Source organism: Toxorhynchites rutilus, chromosome 1 (assembly GCF_029784135.1).
Source record: "Toxorhynchites rutilus septentrionalis strain SRP chromosome 1, ASM2978413v1, whole genome shotgun sequence".
Taxonomy (NCBI): domain Eukaryota; kingdom Metazoa; phylum Arthropoda; class Insecta; order Diptera; family Culicidae; genus Toxorhynchites; species Toxorhynchites rutilus.
The window spans coordinates 188587181-188606998 of record NC_073744.1 but is presented as its reverse complement, the minus strand read 5'-3'; the positions used below and the strand labels follow the sequence as shown (position 1 = coordinate 188606998).

Sequence of the window (19818 nt, the reverse complement as noted above, 5' to 3'; positions counted from 1 at the left end):
TGAGCTGCGTTTTTTTTGATTGCGAGCCGATCCGAATCCGCTCACTATGATGAAGCGATTCGAATGAACAGCTCATGAGCGGATCGCACATCTCTAAAATACATGTAAGTCGGGGGTATTTTTGTTCCGACTGAATGTTTCCCTAACACAGACTTTAAATCCAAGGAGCGTGGGAAAATCGGCATTGCAAATACATGAAAGTCGGGGGTATTTTTGTTCCGACTGATCCGATTTGTTCCCAACACAGACTTCAGAACCGAGATGTCTGAGGAAATTGGCATTGGAAATTCATGCAAGTAGGGGGCATTTTTGTCCCGACTGAAATGTGTTTGCCTAACACAGACTTCAAAACCAAGATGTCTGTGAAAATCGGCTCTGCAAATACATCTAAATTTCGAGTACTTTTGTACTCGCTTGCATTTGTGCAAACTAGAATATGTTTCCTTAATACGGTCTCCTAAACTTAGGAACCTGGGAAAATCGTACAGACACTAGAGACGAATGAACTTTCATGTTTAAAGTCTCTATACTATAAAAAGTAGAAGTTGAAGTTGTTGATTCATGCAAGCCGGGGGTACTTCTGCACCCGCACTTTTGCACTCCGAAAAGTGTTTTCCTAACACGGATTACAAAAGCGGGTACGAACACAACGCTTTGGCTCGGTTATTCATTATTGCATTGAAGGATATGCACAAGATCATATATTGTGCTCACTGAATTTCTACGCATATCATTTGATGATTAGGCAAAATGTTGTTAACCATTTGTCGCGATAACGCCTTTTGATTAAACAATATGAGTTCGACGTACATGCCTGAAGTTAATCAAATCAAGCAAATTCTCGGTTCGAGAAGTACGTACACTTGAGAGATGCAAACTTCAGAAGGAAACGTAAAATATAATAATCGTTTGATAATTCTTCCTTTCACATATTTTGTCTTAGGCATCACACCAAACGTATAAGGACTATCATTAAATTTACTTGTAACGAAAAACATTATCTATCACAATGCATGGATTGACCTTACATGGCATTATACAATCTTTTTACTCACAAAGCAAATATATTGAATTCAATTGAATTCGGGGATTGTTTCCTTCCATCAAAAAATGAATCAATACAAACAAATGATTGCTTAGCTAAGGTAGTCCCACGTCAACCTTGCGGTTATGTCATAGATATAACCCACCCATTTTTTCCTTTTTTTTATTTATTCTCTATAAGTGTCGACTTTTACTCAAACATGGAATAAACAATTAACGTTCTATTCAAACATCAATAGCATTTTCGATTCTCAGCATGAAGGTGACATTATGAAAGCCCAAAAAATGTATTTTCCAGGGCACTTATCTTGTACCGTCATGATCACTTATTTTGTAATGACCAAACTTACAAAACTGTTTCTTCTAAATATACGACCACTAGTTTGACAGTATTGGAAGGAATCCAATGTTCATGCAATTACTCATGTGAGTTTTAGTGAGATTAAAATCAATGTTCATTGAAAAACAAATTACCAAAAAAAATTCTACGATCAAAAAGATCGGAAAGATCGAAAAGAAAAGATCAATTTTCCCGATTTTTAGGGGTAAAAAGAATCGATCCAAATACATCGGAAATCGGAGAAGAAAAGATCGATCTAATGAATATCGATCCTAGATTGCACCCAAATAAAGTCCAAATGACGTCAACGGGGATCGAACCAATGCCGGCTGGAATGCACGACTGTTTTACACGACTATCATGCTATCCACATAGCTAATTAACTTTCTAAATAAATAAATAATTATGCTGTTGCGTAAACGCGTGATAATATGGAAAGTGTTTTCTAATTTTACTCTTAGGAAACACTTTCCAGCATAAAGTAGATCTATATCCATCTCGATCTGGACCATGTACATATGTGGCAAAGTAATGTGCGATACACATAGAACGCCTTCTTTCAAAATGCCTAGCATGCCTAGAATCAGTCCTAAACTTAGACAAATTCAATGAAAATGATTGAACTATATTGTTTAAATGCCCAAAACCTGTAGTCCCGACCCTTTTTTAAGCGAGCCGTCCGTCTCCGTCAATTTTTCTTTTCCACAAATCCTGCCAGTCCTTTTCGTTGAACCTATGCTGACGGATCGTTACGTTGCTGTTGTATGTGAATGTTTCCATAACAATTGCTTGAGAGAATCATTGACGTAACGTGACGTGGATGTTGTATGTGAATCGCACTTAATGCGTGCTTATTTGAAACGTGTCTCTTGTTTCGCTCGCTCGTATTATGTGCGATTCACATAGAACGTTACGGAGAAGAACGTCTACGTTCCGTCAACGTCTCCACCAATTCACACATGCAGCCAATGCTTCCAACAATTTTAAATTGCAATACCTTCTTTCAAATCAGCATGCCTAGAATCAGTTCTAAATTTTTTAAAATTCAATGAAAATATTGAATTCAATTATTTAAATGCTTAAACCCCGTAGTCCCGACCGTTATTCAACAATGATAATATATGGATTATATCTTTCAGCAAGTCGCGAATGATTTTCACTCCGAAATTTGGAACTGAAAGATATGTTGGCCTAAAAAGTACAGTAAGTTACTTATAATGCGACATGCCGAGGCACCACTCAGTGTCGCATTGGAGGCGATTTTGACCAATAATTGGACATTCGCGACTGGTGGTGACTTTCAATGTGGGGTCATAATTTGGGCCCCAAGCTCAATGTTTACAAAAACGTCCGAATAGTCGAATCAGATGTAAATTACTGTACAACCGAAATCAAAACAAAAGCCGAGACGCAGAGCCCAGACAAAAACCCAAGGAACCGTCCCTCTCCGTCAATTATTCTTTTCTACAAATCCTGCCGGTTGTTTTCGTTGAACGTATGTTGACGGGTCGTTACGTTGCCGGTGTATGTGAATGTTTTCATAAGAATTGCATGGTAGAATAATTGACGTAACGTGACGTGACGGGACGTGAACGTGACGTGGATTTTGTATGTGAATCGCACTTTTATCCTATATTGCCGTATCATATCTTCTTCTTCTTGGATGGCTCTAACGTTCCAGTGGAACTTTTGCCTTCTCAACGTAGTATTACTTGCGTAATTTTCAATAGTAATACTTGGTTGAGATTTCTATGCCGAATAACACGCCTTAAATGTACTCTGGAGTGACCAGCTCTAGAATACGCGTGACCACAGTGCAAGCCGGAAGAATTTTCTTCGACGAAAAATCCCCCGACCAGAACGGCAATCGAACCCGAACCTCCGGCATGATAGTGTGGGACGCTAACCACTCGGCCACGGGAGCACCCAAAATTGATTTTTAGCTCATGTTTTGTCATCGCGATCTATTACATTAAATGAGCCTAAAAATAGCAGAAAATGTCATGACTCTCAAATAATGGTAAGCATTTGTATAATATATACCGTATCATATATATTATACAAATGCTTACCATTATTTGAGAGTCATGACATTTTCTGCTATTTTTAGACTCATTAAATGTAAGAGATCGCGATGACAAAACATGAGCTAAAAATCAATTATGGGTGTACTAGGCTTCATCGTTCGAAGAGCCTCAATCAAATTGGGACTATCCGAGGAGGTGAAGCAATAATCTGCAGGTTTGATGAAACTCATCCCCTATGCATTTGTAATTCCCTTCTATTTCGAACGGCCAATGACGTGAAATGGCTCAACTATGTCCTGAGTTATAGCGAAGAGTTTTGTTGAGAGTGAAGAGTTTTTGGCAAAGTTGTCACACTGTTTGACTAGGCGAACCTAGCCATAACGTTTAACCTACCCCCGGCTTCATGTCAAAGGGGAACTATCCTCTGAGGAATGCACGTATCTGCCTGTCAATCAATAACTCATCAATCAGCAGTAACTGCTGATTTTTTTCGAGTACTGTTCTGAGTACTGCGTAACTTTATTGATAAAATAATAATAAAAATAATGAATTATTGGAATGAGTTAATATTATTCTAATTCTGAAAAAAATCTTACATTTCACTAGTCAAACCTTGTTTTAGCTAAGAACTGTATCGAAAAGTAATAAGCAACTTTCATAATGATTCTACTCAAAAATGGGTGAACTTGTTTTAGTGAGCAGGCAAGCAAAAGTTTGTTTACCTGTCAACAAAAGTTTGTGCAGTCGATTCATTCCGTTTAAGTTGTTCGTTTTTGCTATGACCAGGTTCGGTCGTACAGTAGTGACTTACATCAAACGACACCGATCGGTATCAACGTGTTATTTGGCCAGAAAGTTTAAAAACCAGCATTGGAAATGATTCAAAGAATCAAGGCCATGAACTCCTTCCAGGGCCACAATTCTACACGAAATCGGTGGAGGAGAAGGTGGTGGATGCTGAATGCACGATTGCGCTGGAAAAAATTGGAGAGAATTGGTTCTGATATGGCAATCTATTTGTACTTGTGGTCTGCGGTCTCCTATTTTCTTCACAAAAGGTACAATCAATGCTCAAATTTACAAAGATGAATGCTTGAAGAAAATATTGCTGCATCAGCCTTCCCTCTATTTTGGTATGTGCACACACTATTGCTTCACATTGTACTGATCTTCAATAAACAAAAAACAAAAGTTGAAATAATAATCGCGCTTTATTTTTATTCATGAATAGAAGTTGCTAAAGACTCTTCGATACAGTCTTTATGAGCTATTTTGTTATGATTTTTCTTGTGTTAATGAGAAATTAATGATTTTTTCTGATATCCCGTATCCGGCCGGATAGCAAATATTGGCCGGATACCGGATAGTGACCGGATATCCGTTTCATATTTAGTCTTTATACTACAACGTTTATTGAGGAGATGATCTGGTGTTGTGGTTAACATCCGTACCTCTCACGCTGAAGGTCACGAGTTAAATTCTCACTCCAGACATTCTTCCTTTGGAATTCGAGGTTCATATCTCGAGAAGGGTCCCTTCAGAATACCTTTTATTTTGTAGGGACGCGATTTCACAGAAACGAACAACCAGATTCTCAAGAGTTGAACCTCGGATCTTCATTATCATGATACGGTCTGCGCTTGCCCAGGGATTGACTTCCGCGTCAGGGTAGTTTGACAATCTGGTTCCAACAAGGTCCTGCGCGGAAAATCATCATATGTCTTTCTCTGCATCCATTCGTTTCTCTCTCCGGATGCGCCTTCGGATACTGATACTAAGGTGTCTGAGTGTTTCGTTCTACCCGATAGGCGCCATTCATTCTATCCTTACAGTTTTTCGACATGGTATCGTCATACGCTCTACTTACGGATTTTGTCAGTTTGTCCGACTTTATGTTCGAGTGTCCTTTGAAAGTCTTCATTTTCCGTTTCCGCTCAACCTTTTGCCATTCTTGCAGTCTCGGAGTTCCAATGAACGATGTTTTACCCTTCGCCCCCTCTTCTATTCATGTTTTCACTAGCGACGGATTGCAGAAGGTAGCGTAGATGCTAGATTTGCGAGCACTTCTACGAAAAGCACAGGTTATACCCTCTTTCGGCAGCCTGACATCTAGTTCAGCCAGAGCTTCGAGGGGATTCAACCCTCTTGTAGTGAATACACCTTAAATATAACACGATTTTGCATTTCTCGTCGATTATTTGCAAGAGACGGACACACATTGTCCGTCCTCCGCTACAATATCGAAGCTGGAAAGTTTTTTTTCCCCCTCCGCCAAAGTGATTTTTGGTTGTTGTTTTTTTTTTCTTTCGCCCATTGGTGACAAGTTAAGTGCCAACGCATCCGGAACAGCGAGGAAGCAGCACCTCTCCAGCGACGCTGGACCGGTGTTCTGTGAATTGGTTCCATTGAGCGTCACATTTGTATCTTCACCAAACATCAAACAGAGAAGTACAATAGAATAGTTTTTGCCGTCTCGCTATTGTGCTTATACCGTAGCGTGCAGCGTTGTATAGCTCCCTGAATAGGGTTGTTCAAGTTGTTCGAACTCATCAGACTAAATTTTTTTATTGAGTTTTTTTGGCAGACTTATCTCACTTCTTAACTAGGCGAACCTAGCCAGAATTTTCACCTGCCCCCGGGCTTCTGAATGCCAAAGGGGGACTAGGCTCTGCGGAATGCACGTATCTGCATGCTCGTGCTGTTTCAGTCCTGACCGAGAAATTGTCGGACAATCGCGCAGGTGCTAAGGATGACCGACTTTTGGATGCCGGCCAATTCCTTCTCCATATTCAACACTTTTAGCGCTTCCAGAAGTGTCTTCGGGACAATTCCAGTTCCAGAGAGAACGACTGGAACAATTCTTGGGACCTCCCTTAGCCCCCACAGTTCCTTGAGCTCCACGGCCAATGGTCGGTACTTGCAGATTTTGCGATCGTGGGTCTCCTCCAGATTCTGGTTCAGTGGAATAGCGACATCGATGATGGTGACTTTGCGGTCGCTCTTGTCGTAAACCATTATATCTGGCCGGTTGTGGTGGATCGAGAGGTCGGTCAGAACAGTGCGATCCCAGTACAGCTTGAAACGGTCATTTTCCAGGACAGGTGCAGGCAGGTACCGGTAGTTTGGTACGTTGTCTTCCAGTAGAGCACATTGGAGCGCCAGTTGTCGATGAACAATACGGGCCACGTTGTTGTGGCGCTCGGTGTAGGCTGCGTTGGCCAAAACGGGACAGCCTCCCATAATGTGCTCTATGTTTTCACCTGGTTGATGGCACATCCGGCAAATGTCATCAACGTCTTGATGCCAGACGTACCGCCTGCAGTTTCTCGTCGGCATTATCCTGTCCTGGATGGCTATCATGTCGGCTTCTACTACTGAAGAGAGTTCACCACGCGTTAGCCACAGATTAGATGCGGCCTTGTCGACGTGTGGCCGGTCCAGTTGATGGGGGTGGGCACCATGCACTGCCTTCTGCTTCCAAGCTGCAATCTTCTCCTCCACTGTCTGCAGATTGCAGTTGAGTTGGTACTCCGCTTGCGCCAAGTGCAGAGCGCTGTATCCTCTGTCGGCGGCGCAGACAGCCCGGTATAGCGCGTTTTGGTTGGCGCGTTCTGCGAAGTACTCGCGCAGTTGTCGTACCTGGGCAACACACAGTGCAGATATGTCGACTATTCCAAGTCCCCCTTCTTTGCGTGGCAGTGAAACTCTCTCCAGTGCCGATTGAGGATGGTGCATTCCGGCCTCTTTAAATGCTTTCCTCATCCTCCTCTCAAGGTCCTCTAGGTCAGTTTTGCTCCATTTGACTACACCAAAACTGAAGGTCAGCAGGGGAACCGCGAATGTGTTGATCGCGCGTACCTTGTTCCCCGCGTTGAGGAAAGTCCTCAGGACACAGTTCACTCGACTCAAGAACTTGTCTCGCAGCTCCGTCTTGATGTCGGAGTGGCGAATCCCGGTGAGCTGTCGGAATCCAAGATATTTATAGGATTCGCCACGAACCATGTCTCTTATGAACTCGCCGTCATAGACCTCGTAACCTCCGGATTCGGTAAGCTGCCCTTTCAGCAGATGGACACAGCGGCACTTGTCGAGGCCGAACTCCATGCAAATGTCCCTGCTTATGTCTTCGACAACCCGGATAGCTACACCTAGACGCTGACGTGAATCAGCGTAGACCTTGAGATCATCCATGTAGAAGGTATGGGTCACTTCTTCGTGGGCGCCGTCGCCATACCTTATTTTATAGCCATGACCGTTTCTATTGAGCGTCCTACTGAGGGGGTTCAGTGCCAGACAAAACCAAAGCGGGCTGAAAGAGTCGCCTTGGAATATCCCCCTCTTTATCTGCAGCGTTCTAGACTGCAACACATTTTCCCCATCACTGAGGTGCAGAGACGTACTCCACTGCCTCATCGCATGCTGCAGGAACCTAACGACGACGGGATCAATTTTGTAGAGCTCCAATACCCGGACGAGAAACGAGTGAGGTATGGAGTCATAAGCCTTCCTGTAATCGATGTAGGCCATACTTAGGTTCCGCTGGTTATATACCACCTGGCCGACTATGGCTGCGTCGATGATGGCCTGGTCTTTGTAGCCATGCGTATTTTTCCTGCATCCTTTCTGCTCTTCTGCGATGATGTGATGCTGTTCGCAGTGAGCAGAAACTTTGGCGGTAATTATGCTGCTCAGTATTTTGTACAGACTCGATAGGCACGTTATCGGTCTGTACTTTGATGGGTTCAATGTGTTGCTGTCTTTCGGGAGGAGGAAGGTGACGCCACGGGTGGCGAATTCAGGAAGGTTGTGTAGGTCACGTAGCACCTTGTTGAAGCACTCAGCTATCTTTGGATGTGCGACGGTCAGCTTCTTGTGCCAAAAGTTCTGGACACCATCGGGGCCCGGTGCTGCCCAGTTCCTCAGGTACCGCGAGGCTTCGCGGACATCGTTCTCTCCGACGATGATAGCTGGCATCTCTCCAATTTCACCACAACTCTCCTCCTCCCGTCTTAACCACATTTGCCCGTCGCGATGTTCTACTGGGGTCTCCCAAATACCAGCCCAGAAGTTCGTCACATCGCTAATATCTGGCAAACCTTCGCGGTAGTCGGGCTTCTCGTCGCTAATGTGGTCGTAGAACGCTTTCTCGTTATCTCTGAACATCCGATTTTGTTCCTGGCGCTTTGCAGAGTCAGAGTAACGTTTCAGCCGTTTTGTAAGGACGCTCAATTGCTGTACCAGTGTGTCGAGTTTTTCCGTCAGCTGGTGAGCTCCCAGCTGGCGAAGTTCAGTAGGCCGCACGATCACAGCAACTTGGCGACATAATTTCACCGATCTGCTGCCTCTTTTGTACGCCATCAGTCTTCCAATTGCGGCGCGCTTGTTTAGGATCCGTTGCTCCAATCTCCTTCGCCATGGAGGCTCACGCCTTTCACGGAGATGTTGGAGCAGTCCGCCTCTTGGCCTGATACGGTATCCTAAACTTTTGGCGGTCGCCACAGCAGCACAGTAAACTTTCAGTTGCAGCTCCTCCATGTTCTCAGCATCAACCAAGTGCAGCGGAAGAACGTGCTCGTTCATGAGCTTTACTGCACTTGTCAGCCTGCGGGAATGCTGCAACTTCGGGATCCTGGGGCGCGACAAAGGGTCCGTGTCGCGGAACTGTGAGATCGCCTCGTCGTAATGGAAGACCGTAGCGTAGTAGTTGTTGATCTGGCTGTGGATCTTCCGGCTCAGAGGGTTGTTGTACTGTGGCCTCCACTGGTGCTGATTCGCGTGCCCCACTCGCGAATGAATTGCTCAGCCGTACTGAACTTCGTCTCGACACATCGCTTGCTCTGCTTGTTCTGGAGCTTAGTTCTATCTGCACCTGCTGCTTGATCTCGTCGACTTGCGTTTGGGAGAGCATATTGTTGCGTACAATCGCTCTACGCCTCGCGTTCATCGCGTTTTGGTCAAGCCTCCCGACGAACTCTGGATACGCTTCCTCGAACATTGCGAGTATTCGAGGGCGACCGCTCATGTCCGTCTCCAAAGCAGTGCAGATGTAATAGGCGCGGATCACGAATTCGTTCATTTCGTGTGTCCACATGATCCGTCGCCTAGTAGTACCCACAAGTGTGGACGACTGTCGTCTGACAGTCGCAACACGCCTCGTAGGCGCAGCGTTTCGTTGGTGATGTCGATGGCTGCTGTTTCCGTGTGGCGGTAGCTCTTCGGGTTGAACCCGGCTGGTGGCCCGCTCTTGCACATCGCCCTCCAGCCGCTGGCCGCTCGCTCTTACGCCCGTTCCAGGACCAGCTCCAGTTCGGGGACCCTCCTCGGGTGATCGCATTCGTAGTATTCGTCTTGACCTTAGCTCCATTGTCTGGGTGTATCTCCTTTGCCCGGGAGACAGCGGGTTGGCAAGGCCTCCATGACCCGGGAGGCCTTCCCCGGGAGAGATATAGCGCTCTTACTCGCTCGCACCCCCTCACTTAGCCACTTTCGACACCCGTTCTCGGAGCCAAGACCAGGTGTGTGTTTCCAGTTCACGCCCGATCTAAAAATGTCGTCATATGATCTTCGTGGAGGCGTGAGATAGGAACATTTGAGACCAACAGGTAGGCTCCTACCCTAGTGTTGATCCCCATTTGAGAACCAATTTTATTAATTTTTTTTTTTTACGAAATTATTGTTTTTTTTTTCAAGAAGATTTTTGATTTGAGCTAGTTTTTAGTTTAAGTTAGTTTTTAGTCTAAGTTAGTTTTAAGTTGAGTTTTTGCGCGAGTGTGTGCGTGTGAGTTGTGTGTGTGCGTGCGAGTTTTTTTTTCGTTTTCATAGGCGGTTGCGCAGACGGTGCGATGCGGTGCGGTGCTGATGCCAATGTTGCGCGGACGCGTTATTATCAACAGTCCTCGAAGGCACCATGGGTTGTTTTCTTTCGGCCCAAGGAAAAAGCTTTGAGAACTCTTGATATTTCAAGAGATTTGCTGCGTAATTATAAGGGCGTCTCGATACATAAAGAGAGACCGGACAAACTGCGTGTAGAAGCACCGACTTTTGATGTGGCCAACAAGATTGTTGACCACGAAGTTATTAACAGGGAGTATCACATCTACATCCCTTCTCGAGAAGTGGAGATAGAAGGCGTAGTAACCGACGCGAGTCTGGGTGTCGATGAACTAAAACGAGCGTCGGGTTCCTTCAAAAACTCGATGATTGGAGATCTTGTAAAGATCCTGGATGTTAGAAATCTGCATTCAGCATCTTTGGAAGAAAATAAAAAAGTTTATAAGCCCTCGCACTCTTTTCGAGTTACTTTCGCAGGTTCTGTTCTCCCAAACTATGTGAAAGTAGAAAATGTTTTTTTCCCAGTGCGCCTGTTTGTACCGCGGGTTTATAATTGTACCAAATGTAAAAAGTTGGGACACTCGGTTAGCCACTGCGGCAACAAATTTCGTTGCGGCAAATGTGGCGATAAACATAGTGAGGATTCTTGTACTCAAACAGTGGAAAAATGTATTCACTGTGGCGAGAATCCTCACCCTCTACAAGAGTGCCCAAGGTACAAACAGCACTCCGATAAAGTGAAGCGTTCTATCGCTGGACGCTCCAAGCGGACTTATGCTGAAATGCTAAAGACCGCATCAGCCGCTCAAAATGAAAACCAATTTTCGGTTTTGTCATCTCAAGAATCGGATTCTGATTCTGATGAGGGTCATACTTCGGCTGCAACAGAATCTTCAATAAAGGATGAATCATCAAAAAGAAAGCTCTCTTCACCAATGGTGCACCGTAAGAAAGCTAAAATGACCCTCGGAAGATTGTCTAATTCCAAGGGTAATAGTAGCAAAAAAAACGAATCCGAAGGCTCCTTCTCAGCCAGTTCCTGGTTGCAGCAAGGATTTTACGTCATTACCCAGAGAAGAGAGAAATAAAAACGCTGCTCCTCGATCTTCTCGTAGAAAATTCGCGTCTAATCGAGGATTGATAGCTTTTTCGGACATTGTGGACTTCATACTAAACACGTTCAAAATTCAAGACCCCCTCAGAAGCCTTATTTCTGCCTTGCTTCCATCTTTAAAGTCTTATCTTAAGCAATTGACTGCTTCATGGCCCCTCCTTGCATCAATCATATCTTTCGATGGATAATTCATCTAACGTAGTAGAAGATATGATCAATGTGCTACAATGGAACTGCCGTAGTCTAGTGCCTAAACTAGACTCGTTCAAATTTTTACTTCAAAATTATGATTGTGATATATTCGCTCTTTCCGAAACATGGCTTTCTTCTGACACAGAACTCAACTTCCACGATTTTAATATTATTCGCCTGGATAGAGATGATTCCTATGGAGGAGTTTTAGGGATCAAAAAGTGCTACTCTTTCTATAAAATTCCTCTCCCAGCTCTATCAGACGTCGAAATCGTCGCTTGTCAAATAACTGCAAAGAATAAAGAACTCTGCATAGCTTCAGTATACGTTCCCCCGAATACTTCCATTAGCCGCAGTCAACTTTGGAATCTAATTTCGATTCTATCAACCCCAGTTCTAATTTTGGGTGACATGAACTCCCATGGTACTGGGTGGGGCGATCTTTATGATGACGCTAGGGCGGCTATTTTTTACGATTTATGTGACGATTTCAACTTGACTATCTTGAACACTGGTGAAGTGACACGAATTGCAAAACCTCCGGCTCGGGAAAGCCGACTCGATCTATCTTTGTGCTCAAACTCGCTATCATTAGATTGTCAGTGGAATGTCATCAATGATCCCCATGGTAGCGATCACTTGCCAATCAATATATCAATCAAGTGTAGCCCGCAATCCACTGAACCATCTCGAGTTCCATTTGATCTAACAAGGAACATCGACTGGCAAAAATTTGCAACGGCGGTAACAATCGGTGTCGAATCAATAGATATACTTCCACCATTGGAAGAATATCGATTCTTCGTCGATTTATTGTATAAAAGCTCACTGGAAGCACAAAAAAGAAAAGTTCCAAGTGCGTCATTTAAAAGAAAACCAGCCACTCCTGGCTGGGACGATGAATGCACAAAATTGTATTTGAAAAAATCTGATGCTTTCAAAGCTTTTCGCAGACATGGAACATCCACACACTTCGAGGAATATTCAAAGCTTGAAATACAGCTGAAACAATTAGTTAAAGCAAAAAAACGCGGTTACTGGCGCAATTTCATCGAAGGTCTTTCTCGTGAAACCTCAATACGCACCTTGTGGAGGGTAGCTCGCAACATGCGTAACCGCTCATCTACCAACGAGAGTGAAGAATACTCCAACCGATGGATATTCGATTTCGCTAAAAAGGTCTGTCCAGACTCAGTTCCAGCCCAACATATTCTTCGAGAAACGTCTCCGAGCGGTGGACCTCTGGACAGACCATTCTCAATGCTGGAATTTTCATCGAACAACTCTTCACCCGGAAGCGATATGATTAAATTCGTTCTTCTAAAAAATCTTCCCGATATCGCGAAAAGACGCTTGCTAGACTTATTCAATACTCTACTAGAAAACAATATTGTGCCACCCGAATGGAGACAGGTCAAAGTGATAGCAATTCAAAAGCCTGGCAAACCAGCGTCTGACCATAACTCATACCGTCCGATTGCTATGCTCTCGTGCATTAGAAAATTGCTGGAGAAAATGATCCTTCGAAGACTCGATCAATGGATCGAGACAAATAATTTGCTATCAAGTACACAATTTGGGTTTCGCAAGAGCAAAGGAACAAACGATTGTCTAGCGTTGCTTTCTACAGATATTCAACTGGCCTTTGCGCACAAGGAGCAACTGGCTTCAGTATTCTTGGATATTAAGGGAGCTTTTGATTCAGTTTCCATAGAAATTCTGTCAGACAATCTGAACAGATGTGGACTTCCTGGAATTTTGAATAACTTCTTGTACAATTTGTTGTCAGAAAAGCAAATGAACTTCACCCTTGGACAGCTGACAACTTCCAGAAATAGTTATATGGGTCTACCCCAAGGCTCATGTCTCAGCCCCCTTCTTTATAATTTTTATGTGAAAGATATTGACAGTTGTTTGGCAGAACAATGCACGCTAAGACAACTTGCAGATGATGGTGTGGTTTCCGTCAGAGGTCCCCATGCCGAAAACTTGCAAAGACCATTGCAAAATTCCCTAGATAACTTGTATTCTTGGGCAAGGAACTTAGGGATAGAATTCTCGCCGCAGAAAACAGAACTGGTAGTGTTTACTCGAAAGCGGTCCCCAGCCCAATTGCAACTTAAGCTTTTGGGGAGAAACATTACCCAATCATTGACCTTCAAGTACCTTGGTGTCTGGTTTGATTCAAAATGCACTTGGAATACCCACATTACGTATTTGAAGCAAAAATGTCAAAAAAGAGTCAACTTTCTCCGCTCGATTTGCGGCACGTGGTGGGGAGCTCATCCGGGAGATCTCATAACGCTTTATAAAACAACTATTCTATCTATTCTGGAGTATGGCTCTTTCTGCTTTCTCTCAGCAGCTAAAAGTCACCTTCTAAAATTGGAACGAATTCAATATCATTGTCTGCGTATAGCTCTCGGCTGTATGCACTCAACGCATAACATGAGTCTCGAGGTTCTAGCAGGAGTAACTCCTCTACAGAACCGATTCTGGGAACTTTCTCTCAGAATACTGGTGAAATGCGGTATCACGAACACACTTGTGATTGAAAACTTTGATAAAATGCTTCATCTAAATATACAATCTCGGTTTACGAGAATTTATCATCACTATATTTCATCAGATATTTGTCTTCCATCGTTTACTCCAGACCGTGCTCACTTCACCATCAGCAGTTCCTCAATTGAATACGATCTGTCGATGAAACAAGCAATACTTGGGATTTCAGATCAGCTTCGACCAACTTTCATTCCCCGTATTTTTAACCGAAAGTACCAAAAAGTCAATTGCATGAAAAGATACTTCACTGATGGGTCTCGCCTCAATGGATCCACTGGCTTCGGTGTTTTCAATGAAAATTCAAGCGCCTTCCGTAAACTGCAGGAACCTTGTTCCGTTTATGTTGCTGAGCTGGCAGCAATCGACTTCGCATTGGGGATGATCTCCAACAAGCCTGCAGACCATTACTTCATTTTCTCGGATAGTCTCAGTTCGCTTGAGGCTCTCCAGTCGATGAAAACTAGTAGGCACCCATCTTATTTCCTCACAAAAGTGAGACAGCAGATGAGTGCACTGATCGAAAGATCTTATAAGTTAACCTTTGTTTGGGTCCCCTCTCATTGCTCAATTCCTGGCAATGAGAAGGCGGACACTCTCGCAAAGGTGGGTGCCCAGGAAGGCGAATTGTTTGATAGACAGATTTCATACGATGAATTTTTCCAATTACTGCGTCAGAGTTCCCTCTTGAGTTGGCAAACCGATTGGGACACTGGAAGTCTTGGGCGGTGGTTATATTCAATTATTCCAAAGGTTTCTTCGAGAGCGTGGTTCAAAGGTTTGGACTTAAGTCGTGACTTCATTCGTGTAATGAGTAGACTTATGTCCAACCACTACTCGCTAGATGTGCATCTCCACAGAATAAATCTTGTTCAAAGCAACGTCTGTCGGTGTGGAAACGGTTACGATGACATCGATCACGCAGTTTGGCAATGTACGGATAATTACGCAGCCAGAGAGTACCTTTTGAATGCCCTTGAGGTCCAAGGAAGACAACCCTATGTTCCTGTTAGAGACGTGTTGGGAACTCGCGACATCTGCTATATGCAGTTGATCTATATGTTTGTGAAACGGTCTAGTATAAGTATTTAATGCTTTTGTGTTTTTCTTTTTCGTTATTAGTTGTTTGTCTTGTCCCCCCATCTCACCGTCGCCCACCCTCGACAGCTAGTCGAACACCAGATGCTATCCCTGGTCATTATGCACAATGCTACAGTGCGTGCGGCAACCCTCGGTTGAGACAACGATACCTCATATCCATATCCCCAACCTGACCCATCCCACAAAAATGTTGCCCTTTTAACCTCGAATAAACCGCGAGTATTCGGTCGAATCCTACTAAACATAGAAATTAGTTGAAACTTTGTATAAACAAACCTTGAATTAGCGGCTCCGCAAAGCTTATGCGATTGAGCCTTACAAATAAATGAACTGGATAAAAAAAAAAATAACACGATTTTGCGTCCAAATTTTTAGTACATTAAGTTTCATATGCATCATCAAAGTCGGTTCGAACTTTTATAGCTTTTGATTGTGTTTGGATTCAGTTTGGTCAACCAGTCTAACTTCAAACGTCGATACTCCATTGGAATATTTGTAACCTACTTCAATGCATAAAGCACATAAATAATCATCACAAAGAGATCGTCAATAGAACTGCCCGCTGAGCAAATATGAATTTTCCTAAACAGTATAATTCTGCTACGTTAAAACGACACTGTGTGTTCTCCCCCGTTTGCCCAATTTGCCACAATGCATGACCCAAGATTTTTTCCACCAACATTCGCAGGAAACTAAGAGACCTTCAAAGGAGATGCAGGTGACGATCGCTCGGCAGCTCGGCCTGGAGCCCACGACGGTCGGTAACTTCTTCATGAACGCCCGGCGGCGCTCGATGGACAAGTGGAAGGACGAATCGATGAAGGCGGCAGCGGCGGCGGCGGCGGCGGCAGCCCGGAACGGCGGGGGCGGCGGCAGTGGTCTCGGTAGTGACCTCGGTATGCTGGGCGGCGGGGGCAGCAACAGCAGTAGCAACGATAACCTTATCCTGGAGCACCTGAAAGACGACTCATCGGACGAAGCGCTCGGCGGCTACGACAGCTCGTTTGCGTCCGACGGCGGTCCGATGGAACATAACTATCAGCAGCACGTTCTCAACTAATAATACCTTAATTTAGTCAAGAAATAAAGAGAAAAGAAAGTAAAACAAAAAAACATACACACACACAAGACACAAAGCAGACGGGAGAGTGTGGATGGGAGCAGAAATTAAATTAATTCACACGCGAAAAAAAGAACAAGGAAATGCAAGCGCTAGTTAAATAAAAAAAAAATCACAACAATATGAAAAAAAAACAAGAGAAAAACAAACACATTTAGTAGGATTAATCAGAGTACTAAAGGAAAAAAAATAACAAAAACGTAGGTGTGTGGCTATTCACGAAAGCTTGTGAGAAACAAAAAAAGTAACTGTAAGGATTAGTAGGTTTTCTTTGCATTTTAAACCAAATTTAATTTATTTAAATTATTAACTGAAGAAACAAAGAAGAAAAATCTAGTCTGTTCTTTCGAAAAAAATAAGTACTAAGACAAAAACTGTACATGTACTGTAAAGTTGAAACCTATCATTAAATGATTTCAAAAACAGAATTGTCGTGGGGCGTTTTGGTTCACCGAGAAACGGTCTTGTATTTTGTCAGTTCTGGAAGATGGAAATCCCTTATCTCTCGTCATTCATGGTCTAGCAGCTGCTGTTTGAGATGAACTGATTCATTCGATTCGGTCCAATTCGACGGTATAGGGTTGCAAATGTTCTTGAGCTTGGGTAGACTGTACAATTCGTAGTTGCTCTCCGTGATTGACCTGAACCAACCAAATTGCATAAAGAACACACAGAATGACGCTTGGGACTAGTAAATCATTCTCCTTGTGCAATTTTCGGTGATTCGAGATTTATATGGTCAATAACGACTCCGGACACGTCCTTACAGTCACCAGGGGAAGGGAAGGAATGTTAGTATGATATTCGCCGCTCGAAGGCCAGAAGGCTCGCCTCTATAGCGTGGTTCCCTAGCAATATCATGGGAGGGACAGTTGTTAGTGAGGAGGGGTGAGAATCAGGTATCACTGAGGTAAGGCGTCGTGCACAAATTACATAACGCTAAAAATCCGGATTTTTGATCCCCTCCCCCCCCCTACGTAAAGCAATTTCTTATCTCTAATACAGAGAAAGTAACGCAACGTCGAACCCCTTCCAGCCCCCCCCCCTCCCCCCTTATCGCGCGTTACTTAATTTGTGCACGACGCCAAAGATGTGATTATGTAAACGCGAACTACCCAGCAAACATTAAATCGTATAATTTTACACGTGCCAAGTCTTACAAGAAATCCGAATAAGTCATAATCGCATATGATATCAATCAAAGTATGTATCGTGTATATTTGAAATCGCATTAAATGTAAAAACTCGATTTTACATACTATTATCAAATTAAGTAGCAATTCGGTATAATAAACATCAATTTTATGATGTACATTGTCGTAAAATATATTTAATCCGCATCATATGCGTATATTACGCTGATGCAGTTTGTGTGTCGTATAAGCGTATAATTTAAATCGATTCAATACTTTAGAAAATCGTGTTGCATGCTGAAGAAAACCATGAAACAGTAAATCACATTAGATCCTAATAAAGGACATATTACATCATATTGAAATGTCAATGAAATGCTGATGCACTCGAAAGTTTTAACCGCTGTTGAATTAAATTTCAGATAGCCGCGCGAGATAGCTGGTGGATGATAATCCAGACGACCGGAGTTCTAACCCACATCGGAGCAGTTTTCACCAAACATCAATCTGTGTCATTTTAAACATTCATATTCCACTCCCAACACAAGTCAATCAAACAATTATTATTTTTACAAACAAGAATACTCATATATGAAAATGGCAATTCGTGAGGCTATAATAAACATTTCACGAAAATATTTTGCGCCATTTGTTTTTTTTTCTATATCTGTAATAAATCGTATATAAGTATGTCAAAAGTTGTATTTGGTGCTTTGACAATTCATGAATATATTCATATTAGATCGCAATTCAATTCCAACATAATCGCTATTATAGCCGGTCAAAGTTGCATATTCATCCAAACAAATTCGGTAAGCATTTGCCATGCATGTATATGGCCTCCACTTTTGCATGCATATGCCAGTTAGGAGCATTATATGCCAACCAAATTTTAGGGCATATGATGTTATATATACGCTTGTTATGCGATTTAATGTTTGCTGGGGGGTATCGACCACTTGACGAATCTAAATTCCGAAAATTTTATATGTCACAACACAGAGATATATCTCTAGGTAACCTGACAAGATAAGCCTGTTAAATTTATTGGACCATCTGAATATTCTTCTTTTATCGCAAATCAATCGAAATCGAAAAAAGAACACCTAGAGAACAAGACCAATGAGATCAGCAATATATTCCGTTATTAGTCGTGTGTATTCTTTATCGAACTCCAATTGCGATGACAAAGAGTTATATTTGGGAAACCTGAGAAGGTAACCGAGAGAGCTCCGGAAGTATTAGAGCGCTCTTTATATCGAATTCCAATCGCGACGCGTACCTCTCATACCAATGAATACTCATACCAATACTAAAACTAAACTAAAAGTACTATTTGTGGGATAATGTTTTCAATTCGTTAACAGTTAAATATAGTTATGATCTTTGTATTAGCGTGAAATAGTCCATAGAACTAACATGAACTTTGCGGAACAGTTAGGCAAGCTGTTCACCGAACAAGAGCTTTTATGTTACGCATATTGTTTAACTTACCAGCACCTATTTCGCGATCAATGAACATTGAGCGACTTTCCCACTAGATTTGAATCGAAAAATAACAGGAAAGGCAAGACACAGAGGCTCGAGCTCTCGTTCGAATGCTTCCTTGTATTTTCCATGAATTAACCGATTGATGGATTCTCTTCGTTTCCGATCAATTTTCTCATAACCATATTTCACTTCTCCGCAGAGCATTCAGGTACCCGGAAATCATATCTGAGGGTTGGTTTATCTTCCTGGCTGAATATGTTCTGAATGGTATGGTGTTCCAAATGTGCTGTCCAAAAATATTTAGATTGTTTGAAAAAAAAAAACCCGAAAGTGTATAAAATTCCGAATGTTACCATCCCGAAGATCCAGGAAAAACCCTCAGCTTTCGCATAGGTTTGTCCGTCGTCACATCAAAGCGCATGGGTTGAGCAGCAGGATGGCTTTGAAACGGCTTTTCATTAGCAAGCCGAACGAGGCCAAAAGGCTCAAATTCGCCAACATTCGTACGCTTATAAGCTGCTGGAGTACTGGTAAACGATACTGTGGACATACGAATCCAAATTCGAGCTTTTCAATCGAAAGAGGCGGGTTCGCGTGTGGTGCAAATCGAGTGAAGAGCTGCAGGGATGTGACGCTCTGTGATGGTGGGGGGGGGGGTGATTTTCAAAGGGTGAGATGGGCAGCTTAGTGAAGATTGAAGGAATCATGACGGTAGAGTCGTACTGCAACATCCCGAGTGAAAATCCCAATATCTACCTCATGAAGACGGGCCTTGGAGAGCGCTTCAACCGGATAACGATCCGAAGCATACGACCAAGGTAACAAAGTCATTTTTCCGATCGTGTCGCATCAAAACCCTTGAA

At 43.1% G+C, this 19818-nt stretch overlaps 1 protein-coding gene across 3 annotated transcripts in view; it reads left to right on the top strand.

The window, feature by feature from the left end:
- The window catches only part of LOC129765840 (uncharacterized), a 34899-nt gene extending 18140 nt beyond the window's left edge, over positions 1-16759 (top strand). For 2 of the 3 annotated variants that reach the window (XM_055766277.1, XM_055766282.1), the window contains exon 5: positions 15894-16759. In XM_055766277.1, coding sequence (XP_055622252.1) covers positions 15894-16271 — 378 coding nt within the window. In that variant the 3' untranslated portion in view covers positions 16272-16759. The remainder of the gene's footprint in view (positions 1-15893) is intronic. The other variant, XM_055766289.1, reaches the window with a different exon arrangement.
- The last annotated feature ends 3059 nt before the right edge of the window (positions 16760-19818 follow it).